General features: G+C 39.5%; 1 protein-coding gene across 5 annotated transcripts in view; it reads right to left on the bottom strand.

The window, feature by feature from the left end:
- LOC103490132 (uncharacterized) overlaps positions 1 to 12,125 on the bottom strand; it is a 63,681-nt gene that overhangs the window by 391 nt on the left and 51,165 nt on the right. For 4 of the 5 annotated variants that reach the window (XM_008449503.3, XM_008449504.3, XM_008449505.2 and 1 more), the window contains 7 exons: positions 11,710 to 11,871; positions 11,450 to 11,537; positions 10,261 to 10,338; positions 8,958 to 9,024; positions 8,758 to 8,857; positions 983 to 1,099; positions 841 to 897 (listed from right to left, as the gene is read on the bottom strand). In XM_008449503.3, the coding sequence (XP_008447725.1) occupies positions 841 to 897; positions 983 to 1,099; positions 8,758 to 8,857; positions 8,958 to 9,024; positions 10,261 to 10,338; positions 11,450 to 11,537; positions 11,710 to 11,871 (669 nt within the window). Of the gene's footprint in view, positions 1 to 840; positions 898 to 982; positions 1,100 to 1,141; positions 1,184 to 8,757; positions 8,858 to 8,957; positions 9,025 to 10,260; positions 10,339 to 11,449; positions 11,538 to 11,709; positions 11,872 to 12,125 lie in introns of those variants that run through there. The other variant, XM_051081629.1, reaches the window with a different exon arrangement.

Here is a 12,125-nt window from a genome sequence, read left to right as displayed (position 1 = left end):
AATCTTTAAACCCAAAGTACAAATTTTATCCCTAATCATTTCATGGGGTATATACAAGAAACTTGCCATATCCTTGGTGGCTAGAAATAAGCATTTGTTATAAAAATTGGAAGGAAAAAAAGGTATATAATAATTATCCTTCAATCTGATCACCAGTTCCAAAGCTCACCTTCCATTTTTGTAACTAACTACTCAACCCAAAATGTATCTGATCTTTACAGACTCTTAGAAGTAGATCTAATTTAACTTCTTTTATGCCAAGTATGACAATAAAATTTGGAAAAAAGTCAATTATACTCATTAAATTTGAGAATTGTATCAATTAAAAACCTTAAACTTTCATAAATGAATTAATTACACTTTCTATTATTTGTTTTTAATTAATAATATCTTTCCCATGTGTATAAGACTTACTTTAATCCAAAGATTACTGTAAATTAAATAGAAATGCAATAATCATATTGATAGTAGCAGTTTTTTTTTTTTTTTTAATTTGAATGAGTTTTCATATCTTACTCTCTTTTACTCTACCTATACTTATTTTGAAAGAATTATATTATCTTAAAAGAAAATCGGAGGAATTTTTGGAGAAGAGTATTTTTATTTAGGTATTTTCAGCTGATTTTAATTAAATAAAGTAAAATCTGTAAATATGTAAATACTAACAAAGGGTCTAATTTGACCAGACTTATAAAAGTTTAAGATTTTAAATTAATTCACTTAAAAATCAATGGAATTATTAGTTTGGAGTTCTAATTAATAGAACCCAAAATTTAGAGGTCTAAATTGATATTTGCCATAAAAGTTTATCTTATTCTAAAAGAATCAATGGCAACTTACCGTGAAAGACGATAGGATGGAATTACAAGCATCAAGAGCCATTGCTCCACGTGCAGCCTAATCAGATCAGAACAGAAGGTCAGAAGCAGTGCTCTAATGATTAATTATACAAATTTAAGATTAGAGTTTAAGTTATAGCTACCGGAGAAGACTCCTGCAGAACAGCATCAACTAGATTCTGTACGATATGCTCAGACAAAGAGACAAGTTCATACAAATTGGCCGAGTCACCAAAGAAGACATTGTTTGAACCCCACAACTGTAACAGAGAATGACCTTCAGACTCTTTTCATAACTTGCTTTCATATTGTTGGTTTTACAAAATGAGGGAGTGCTTAGAGAGCTGGAATTTAATTAGGATTATTGAGAATCAAAGAAGTATTGGAATGCATGTTGAATTGAAGGCGGAACAGAAATGAAATTGTAAAAAGTGAAAAGGATGGAAAATAGAGTGTAAATGAAAACTGCCGTAACAAAATGTGTTTAATATTACAATTCGAGTTTAAAATGTCTAACCCAAACACAAATTTTGGATTACATTATGGTGCATTCCAACTCCACTACGGGAGTCCAAACACCTCCTAAGAGGTTGATATTGTTGTTAAACGACTGATTCCATATTTTGGTAAACATTCTAAATTTCATTATGAAGTCTTGTCTTGGTGTTTTTTTTTAATATGCAAAACAGAGAATGAATATAATCAATATTTTCTTTAACCATACAAAAAACTTGAAGCAAAAGCCGCAGCCAAAACTGTCAATAAGTAGTCCCCGAGATTTTTTTTTTTTTTTTGGGTGTGTGTGTGTGTTCGTGGGGGGAGGGGGGACCTCAGTTTTGGAAATATACAAAAGTCAGCGACACTGGAGATAATAATTTCACGAAGAACTGAACTAGACCAGAGCATTAGTCTCTGTCATCCAACAAGCTTTTTGCATTAACAATTTGTTAAGATTAAATAAAATAAAGACTCCATGTTTCAATTGTATGTCCATGGTGATGATGTTTCAATTGTATGGCAAGTCTGTACTGTTCAAGTATTTTATTTCATATTGTTTTGGAGTGGTTTTTGGAGAGGACTTTAACATAAAGGGAACAAGTCTTTTTATTCATATAGATATAAAATAAAAGAGATTAATACTCTAGGTACATGGGGTTGTTATACAACGAGCGTAAAGCATAAATAGGATCAATAGGCACAATAGGCGCACTCAAACATCTCAACTACGTTGACACGCCCTTAGTGTCACGAGCATGCTTGTTCAGGGCGTTGTTTGCCTATGGCTGTGCTAGGCCCCCAATCTTATTTACGTATAATAGGAGGAATAGGAAGAAACATGAAACCAATGAAGGGGGGACAGGTGGCAGGGAAGGTCATGGCCATGAAACCAATCCCGAGGAGGCACGTGGTGGATGGGAAGAAAGCAAGGAGGATGGGGACCAGAAAGGGGGACCCACAGTTAGTTAGTAGTGGGTAATTAAAAGGGGACAGCAGGCATAGGGGGAGGGTACGAATGTTTTGGAAGGAAAAGGGGCAGTGGTAGCCATCTCCTAAGAGGGGAGAGTGCAGAACCAGGTTTTATCATTTTGTTTGTGTCTATATAGTCGGCTGGTCGATGTGAACGTTATTTTGAGAGTCTTAGTGTTACTCTGCTTGTTGTTTTGTTATTTCGCTTTGTTGCTCGTTAAGTTTTCAGTGTGTTAGTTTTCCATATTGTTGGTTTGAGTTTGTTCATCGTGTTTTTGGGCCGTAATCTGTTTTTGGAAGGAAATATAGAAACCGGAAGTTTGAAGTGTCGTAACAAATTGGTATTAGAGCATCATACCTGGGCAAATCGTAACAATGACGAAAGCAGCAGAAGAACGGTTGGAAACGGTGGAGCTGGAGATGAAAAGGCTGCCGATGATTGAGGAGAACATAGCATTGTTGGCCAGAAATATTGCGGAGATGAACTCGCAAATCGACAAACAGGCACAACAGCAGCAAGTGATATTGAAGTATATTGAAGGAATCATTAAGGACGATTCACCGGGAAGGAAGATAGAAGAAGGATCCACCAGCAAGGTTACTATGGCCGAAGCATCCTCCCCAGTGACTATCGAAGAACCAAAGTTGGAAGCAAAAACAGAGGAAGAACGAACGCTAGATCGAAGTAAGTTTAAGAAAGTGGAGATGCCAGTTTTCGATGAAACAGACCCCGACTCGTGGCTGTTCAGAGCGGACCGCTATTTCAAGATACATAACTTGTCAGATTCGGAGAAACTCACAGTGGCAGTGATCAGCTTCGATGGGCCTGCGTTGGACTGGTACCGGTCACAAGAAGAACGGGAAGCCTTTGCCGGTTGGGATGACTTGAAACAGAAAATGCTGGTGAGGTTCCGAGCAACCAGGGAAGGAACGTTGGTGGGCCGATTCTTAACGATCAAACAGGAGACCACTGTCGAGGAATACCGGAATCGTTTCGACAAGCTACTAGCACCGGTGGCTTCCCTGCCCACGGTGGTGTTAGAGGAAACGTTTATGAATGGGCTAAACCCGTGGTTGAAGTCGAAAGTGGAAACCCTGGAGCCCAATGGGCTGGCCCAGATGATGAAGCTGGCATTAAAGATAGAAAACAGGGAGCTGGTCCGAAAGGAATGTGGGCTGATTAGTGCCTACGACATTAAAACCAGTCATAAAAATCAACAGATTAAGAACACCGGTTCAACAGCCACGAAGGAGGGATTGATCGGGGGAAGTTGGCCAATGAGAACGATAACTCTGAGAGAGGTAGCCACGGGAGATAACCGTCGGGAAGGGCCCACGAAACGATTGTCTGATGCAGAGTTCCAAGCCCGTAGGGAAAAGGGATTATGTTTCCGTTGCGGGGAGAAGTATTTTGCAGGACACCGATGCAAGACGAAGGAACATAAAGAGCTCCGAATGCTGGTAGTCAAAGAAGAAGGGGAGGAGCTGGAGATTGTGGAAGAGGAGTTCTTTGATGCCGAAACTGGGATGAAACAAGTAGAAGTCCAGAATGCGGAGAATCTGAACATTGAACTGTCTCTCAACTCAGTAGTGGGACTGACCAACCCAGGGACCATGAAGGTAAAAGGAAGGATGGGAGAAGAAGAGGTGGTAATCCTAATCGACTGTGGGGCGACCCACAACTTTATCGCGGAAAAGTTGGTGACCAAACTGGGATTGACGTTGCAGAAGACACCGAACTATGGAGTGATCCTAGGATCGGGAACAACAGTCAAGGGTAAGGGGGTGTGCCGCGATGTCGAAGTACAGTTGGAAGGCTGGAAGGTGAATGATAGCTTCTTACCACTGCAGTTGGGGGGAGTTGACATGATCCTAGGAATACAGTGGTTTCATTCTTTGGGGGTGACAGAAGTCGACTGAAAAAAGCTGATGCTGACTTTCCATCACCAGGGAAGAAAGATTGTGATAAGGGGGGATCCGAGCCTCACCAAAACACAGGTGAGTTTAAAGAACTTGATGAAATCCTGAGGAGCAGACGATCAAGGATTCCTTGTGGAATGTCGAACCATAGAATGTGGGCCGCTGGAAGAACATGAACAAGACAGAGAACAGGGGAGGGAAGACGAAGAATCAATAGCGACCCTGCTAAAGCAGTTTGCTAGCGTGTTCGAATGGCCCACAGCGCTTCCACCACAGCACAGCATTGATCATCACATCTACTTGAAGAGTGGGACGGACCCCGTGAATGTCAGGCCATACCGGTATGCTCACCATCAGAAGGAAGAGATGGAGCGATTGGTGGATGAAATGCTATCCTCAGGGATCATACGACCGAGCAAAAGCCCGTACTCCAACCCGGTGCTGTTGGTAAGGAAGAAAGACGGGAGTTGGAGGTTCTGTGTAGACTACCGGGCATTGAATAATGTGACGATCCCAGACAAGTTCCCAATACCGGTGATAGAAGAATTGTTCGACGAATTGAAGGGAGCTAGTGTTTTTTCCAAGATAGACCTCAAAGCCGAATACCATCAGATTAGGATGTGCCCCGAAGACATTGAAAAGACCGCGTTCAGAACTCATGAAGGGCACTACGAATTCTTAGTGATGCCGTTCGGATTAACGAATGCCCCGTCGACCTTTCAGGCACTGATGAATCAGGTGTTCAAGCCATACTTGAGACGGTTTGTGCTGGTATTTTTTGATGATATTTTGGTCTATAGTCAGGGATAGACGAGCACGTCCAGCACTTAGAAGTGGTCTTAGGACTACTAAAAGAAAAGGAGTTATATGCGAATTTGGAGAAGTGCAGCTTTGCAAAGCCACGGATCAGTTATTTGGGGCATTTCATTTCGGAACAGGGCATTGAAGCGGATCCGGAAAAGATAAGAGCAGTCAGTGAATGGCCAACTCCGACCAATGTGCGGGAAGTTCGGGGCTTCCTTGGGCTGACCGGCTAGTACCGGCGCTTTGTCAAAGACTATGGAGCAATAGCAGCGCCACTCACCCAACTGCTTAAGAAGGGGGCGTACAAGTGGGATGCAGAAGCTGAGGCTGCTTTCGGTAAGTTGAAAAAGGCCATGATGACTCTACCGTTGCTCGCCATGCCAGACTTCAATCTGCCCTTCGAAATCGAATCAGATGCTTCAGGATTTGGGGTTGGGGCTGTGTTGACTCAGTGTCGGAAGCCCGTAGCTTATTTTAGTAAACATTAAGTATGCGAGACAGAGCGCGGCCGGTGTATGAAAGAGAGTTAATTGCCATAGTTCTTGCAGTACAAAGATGGCGGCCGTACTTGCTAGGAAGGAAGTTCACTGTGAAGACAGACCAAAGGTCGCTGAAGTTTTTGTTGGAACAACGTGTTGTGCAGCCCCAATATCAAAGATGGGTAGCGAAGCTCCTGGGATATTCGTTGGAAGTAGCCTACCAGCCAGGACTGGAGAATAAAGTCGCAGATGCCTTGTCCAGAATTTCCCCAGCTGTGCAGTTGAACCAAATCACAACCCCCGCAATGATAGATGTGGAAATCATCAAAGAAGAAACAAGACAGGACCCCGCGCTGCAAGAGATCATTAGATTGATCGAAGAGCAAGGGATGGAGATACCCCATTACACTCTGCAGTAGGGGGTGTTGAAGTTTAAAGGACGGCTGGTGATTCCAAGCAACTCCACACTGCTACCTACGATATTGCACACCTACCATGACTCAGTGTTCAGAGAGCACTCGGGATTTATAAGAACTTATAAGCGGTTGACTGGGGAGCTCTACTGGAAAGGTATGAAGGACATTATGAGGTATTGTGAAGAGTGCGCGATATGCCAGCGAAATAAGTCATCAGCATTGTCACCGACAGGGCTACTGATGCCATTGGAAATTCCAGACGCGATATGGAGTGACATCTCCATGGACTTCATTGAAGGTTTGCCAAAATCCAAGGGATGGGATGTGATACTAGTGGTGGTGGATAGGCTGAGTAAATATGGCCATTTTCTGCTATTGAAGCATCCTTTCACAGCCAAGATGGTGGCAGAAACTTTTGTCAGGGAAGTGATCCGGCTTCATGGGTGTCCGAGGTCGATAGTATCTGACAGGGACAAGGTCTTCCTAAGTCATTTCTGGAAGGAACTCTTCCGTTTAGCAGGCACTAAGCTGAACCGAAGCTCCTCCTATCACCCCCAATCGGATGGTCAGACCGAGGTGGTGAACAAGAGCGTTGAGACATATTTGAGGTGTTTTTGTGGGGAAAGACCGCACGAATGGAGCCAGTGGATACATTGGGCAGAATATTGGTACAATACTACCTATCACAGTTCAATTGGCATCACTCCTTTCCAAGCTGTCTATGGACGCCTACCTCCTCCACTGGTATACTATGGAGACATGGAGACACCAAATTCGACACTGGACCAGCACTTGAAGGACAGAGATGTAGCATTGGGGGCGTTGAAGGAACACCTGAAATTAGCTCAAGAAAGGATGAAGAAACAGGCTGACACCAAGAGAAGGGAAGTCGAATTCCAAGAAGGGGATTTTGTGTTCCTCAAATTGCGACCTTACCGACAGGTATCACTCAGAAAGAAAAGGAATGAAAAGCTGTCACCAAAGTACTTCGAGCCTTATCGGATCTTAGAAAGAATTGGAGAAGTGGCATACAGACTTGAACTTCCTGCAGATGCTCCTATCCATCCCGTGTTCCATGTGTCACAGTTGAAGAAAGCTGTTGGGAGAGGAGAAACTGTGCAACCATTGAATCCATACATGAATGAAAACTATGAATGGATCACGCAACCCGAAGAAGTTTACAGCTATCGCAAGAACCCAGCAACTAAAGAATGGGAGGCCTTGATCAGTTGGAAGGGACTGCTGCCACATGAGGCAACATGGGAGAATTGCACTGACATGAAGTACCAGTTTCCGGAATTCCACCTTGAGGACAAGGTGGATTTGGAAGAGGAGAGTGATGCTAGGCCCCTAATCTTATTTACGTATAATAAGAGGAATAAGAAGAAACATGAAACCAATGAGGGGGGACAGGTGGCAGGGAAGGTCATGGCCATGAAACCAATCCCGAGGAGGCACGTGGTGGATGGGAAGAAAGCAAGGAGGATGGGGACCAGAAAGGGGGACCCACAGTTAGTTAGTAGTGGGTAATTAAAAGGGGACAGCAGGCACAGGGGGAGGGTACGAATGTTTTGGAAGGAAAAGGGGCAGTGGTAGCCATCTCCTGAGAGGGGAGAGTGCAGAACCAGGTTTTATCATTTTGTTTGTGTCTATATAGTCGGCTGGTCGATGTGAATGTTATATTGAGAGTCTTAGTGTTACTCTGCTTGTTGTTTTGTTATTTCGCTTTGTTGCTCGTTAAGTTTTCAGTGTGTTAGTTTTCCATATTGTTGGTTTGAGTTTGTTCATCGTGTTTTTAGGCTGTAATCTGTTTTTGGAAGGAAATATAGAAACCGGAAGTTTGAAGTGTCGTAACAAGCTGCATGCCCAAATACCCCTCACCCTGTCTTCATGTTTTGTACTTAGTTTAGTCTATTGCTTTCCTTTTTATGTCGCCAACCTAGGATGTGACGTTTCGACATTTTCTTATGCAAGGCTGTCAAAGCTAAAAATGTTCAAAACGTACTATAAGGGAAACATAGTAGTTGAATCCTCGACTAAGCCTTGCCGCACTCTTTACAAGCTAAGCTCTCTTTGCAATTGACAATCTTTGATGCTTTCTTTTATGATGTTTTCAATGATTTCCTTTCTCTCTCACATTTTATAAAACAATTTTCTCAAGAACGTGAAGAGAGGCTACATCATACCGCGACTTTGTCAGCGATTTTTGGATTTTACACGGCTGACTTGTTGACTGGGTAGAACAAATGCTGCACAATCGCTTGTCCCATGTTTCAAAGATTGCGATTGTGACACTTAGCACCCTCACCATATTCTTCAAAATATAACATTAAAAATCACGGTCGAGGCTTATGTATTCAGAAATTTCAAAAAGGTCTTATAAATCATTAGCCTTACAAAGGTTTCAACAATGCAACATACAGAAGACATAAATCAAAGTGCAAAAAGAGATTAAACTCAAAACAAGTAGATTAAATTAAAAATAAAAACTCTCCAATTTGAGTAGATTTCTTTAATATGTTATTTGTAAGTTTCTTTTCGGAGAGGATGATGGTGCTATGTGGGTGTCAACCTAATTGAGACGCTCAGGTGCATTTCCTAACCCGAGTTTTATGTTTGTTGTTTCCAATTGTATTTCGAACATTAGTCTCATTTCATTATCTTCAAGACATAGGATAGGATCAGATGAAGACTATAACATGTACAACATACAGAAGACCATTCACAATTCTAGCTAGTTGCTAAATATATTACTTGTTATCATGTAAGAAGATCTTAAGAACCGAAAACCATAATTTTTTAAATTTCAATTGAAGATGACAAACAACATACCACTCCTTTATCTGCATGATATGGGAGCCTATTTTGGGAACATGCTGCCAATAATGAAAGAATCGCACATAAAATCCCTGTCCTCATTCTAGGAGTCATCCTGCATTGATTTTAAACAACACACGTACACACGACAGTTATAAAGTAGAAGATAAAAATGAAACAAGATTTGCAACATTTATGATTCGATAAATACTCACCATGGTGCGTTATTTACAAATGATACTAAAATCTTTGGGAAATGGACACTTCCATGAATAGGATTACCTTCAAAAGAGAGGTGAAGTTATGGGAAATGAAAAACTGTACAAGCACATAAGCACGTGTGTGAGTCAAAATTATATGATCAAAGACACCATGTGAAATTTTTTTAAAAAGGGCTGGAAGCAAAAGTGTGGCATTTGGTTAAGTGGCAGATGACCCAATCTTGTTTGGCGGGTATAGGTAGCTTGTTGTTAGAACTTTATTACACCAGGGGAATGGTTTTGGGGCTTTCCATAGGAGAGGAATTCAACGTAGAACACACTTTTGGTTTACTCCCAAAAACTGGGCTACTAATCATCTAAAAGACAGATTGGTGCGGTACAAAGCTCAATAAACTATAAATAACTTTTAACGTAAAAAAATATATATATATATATAGTCAGTTTCCTAATCGTTTCTAGAGTTTGTGGGTGTTTAGATTGCTGTTTTTTAGTATTTGTTGCACTTTCTTGTAGCTTCTCTTTTGTAGTCTTCGACTTACTTCCATGCCAAATTTTCTGCTTCCTTTACACACACACACACACACACGAAAAAAAGGAAAGAAAGAAAAAAAAAATGAAAAGCAGAAAAAAAATATATTAATCTAGGCAGCTATCTTGTTTTTAGTTGCATGTCTAGGATGTATTTTCAATATTAGCAACCATGATGACGTTTTGCACAAATAAAGTTAAAGCCATTAACTCATTAAATACTAAACACAGCTTATATGGAATACTTTACATCAGTATTCATAGCTGATTCAAATTATTTATGCTTTATTCACCTTTCAAATAAAGAACCTCCCTCCTAAAATAGGCAAGTCATTACCCAATAACCTTTTCACCCCACCCCTCTTTATGGCTAGTAGTCATAACATTGAGGAGGCAATTGTTATTGGCATACATTTTTAAGTTAGTCAATGAAGTACATAAAAAAGCATAGGAGCACATTACCTTTTCGTATGCAATGAAAAAACGCAACATAAATTATATGAATATATGCAAGTCTCAACCTTCATTATTTAAAAAATTATATCACAGTTGGATTGTAATAAGTTCCTTTGGAGGCTAGTTAAGGTTTCCAACCTAAGACGTTGCTATGAAAATAGTTGGAGGGAAGGCTAAATAGCAGTCTACTAAAGCATAGTTACATTTCTACGTGAAAGATAGTTTTTTAGCACGATTAGAAATAAAAATTTCACTAGGATATATTAGCAAGTTCTTTCATCAAAATAATAAAAAACCAAGAGATTTAGACTACCAGGAAGCATAACCAAGAGGCTGCATAATTTTTGAATTGAGGAGAGTAGAAGTTCAGCCTCAGCTGCTGCACGGGAGCCTGTACAAAGAAGTTAATACTTCAATTCATCTGATACATGATATTCATTTGAAGAATGGAAACCACTGTTAACAATAGGAAAAATATTTGCAGGCCCATAATAATCATAAACATTTCACTAAATGTTTTTATTATAAATAGATCCAAGCATTTATGCACAACAAACTAATGAAGCAAAAGTAACTAGTTGCTAAATATGGCATTTTTTTTTATATATACAAGTGTTTGAGCCAACTCTACTACATTTAGACACCAAGAAAATTCGTAGGATACTAAGTCCTAGATAGTGACCGTTATGGATTGATCTCTTTACGAGTTCTTCATCTTAACTACACCCATGGTCCTTATTGACCACTAGGCCAGTAGGCTTAGCTATGACGGTTAAATATCACTAAAAAATAAATAAATAAACCAATAATAACATCTAAATAAAGAAAAATTAAACAAATAATTGTTGCAGAAATGTGCATCTTTATGAAAGATTATATAGGGATCTCTCATCTTACCCTCAATTTTATATAAACTGCTTTGTGGAACTGTTGATGTGTAGGGATCTCTCATCACACTTCCCCTTTATAATTCTCTTTTGATTATGGAAGTTTTGTTTCTTATCAAGAAAATATATATTAATTGGGAAGAAGAATATTATTATAGGAGATCAACCACAAAACGTCTGGCTCTAATACCAACTTGAAATTTTGAAAGAAATATTGTATTTCTTTTATCTTCTAAGCCAAATTCAACAATCTCTTATATAGAAGAAAGGAAAAAATATGACAAATATAAATAATAAATAGGTCTATTTTTAAATATAACAAAATGAACCAAAATATAGCAAAATATAACAGAAGTTTTGTCCTTTAAAATAATTTCCATAATAAATATACAAATCATGCACAACTATTATTACAAAAGGTATAAGGGAAGATGGAAATCCAACAAATATAAGTGACACCTTCGTTTGCTTAGAAATTTTAGTTTACAGGCATAAATAACCACACAGTATTTCTCTTTGTCAAAATTTTGAAGGTTGACGACCGACTAAAGATTTGAATATGATGTTAGAAATAAAAACGGCAATAGCTTCCTCAAAAAGAAGTGATGAACTGACCCTCCTTAATTTCCATATTGTGCAAACAGCTGATTGCTGAATCTATTAATTCATCCGCGTGAGAAATTAGACCACCTAACAAGGCGACCTGGCATGAAAAAAAATCACAGATCTGTTTATATGCAACTCCCTCAAAATTCAATGTCCATCACTATTGATTTGAGAGGAGTTTCCTAGCATGTGCTAAGAAATATGAAAGGTTAGCAACTTGTTTAAAATTTCAAATGATAATATTCACACAGACAAAAAGATAAAGTTACCTCTGCAGTCTCAAGGTAAAGATTAAACTGCTTAATCTGAGCTGATATTGACGGTAATGTGACTTCAGAAAACGCTATGCAGGCTTTGACAAAATTCACATGATTCTTTGTATCTTTTAAAGCCTTTACTGTTAAACCATTACTAGAATGCACAAGAGTTTCCTGTCAGTAAGTGAAAGCAATATCAAGAGACTTGAGACTGGTTTGGAAATAAGAATTCATCGTAGGAGATATTTAGGCATCACTGCAACCTTCTGTGTGTTGTTAATTTATTTGCCGTCAATAACCATTATATAGCTTATCTTTTTAAACATGAATTTATAAGTTCCACACTGGCAGCTTGACTTAAATTGCTGCCCAGCAAATTGGCTACAGTTGTTAAAACTGAGCACCAATCAGAGAGCTGGTTCTACATG

Source organism: Cucumis melo, chromosome 1 (assembly GCF_025177605.1).
Source record: "Cucumis melo cultivar AY chromosome 1, USDA_Cmelo_AY_1.0, whole genome shotgun sequence".
Taxonomy (NCBI): Eukaryota; Viridiplantae; Streptophyta; class Magnoliopsida; order Cucurbitales; family Cucurbitaceae; genus Cucumis; species Cucumis melo.
The sequence above is the reverse complement of the archived record's forward strand: the minus strand, read 5'-3'. Positions and strand labels throughout refer to the sequence as shown.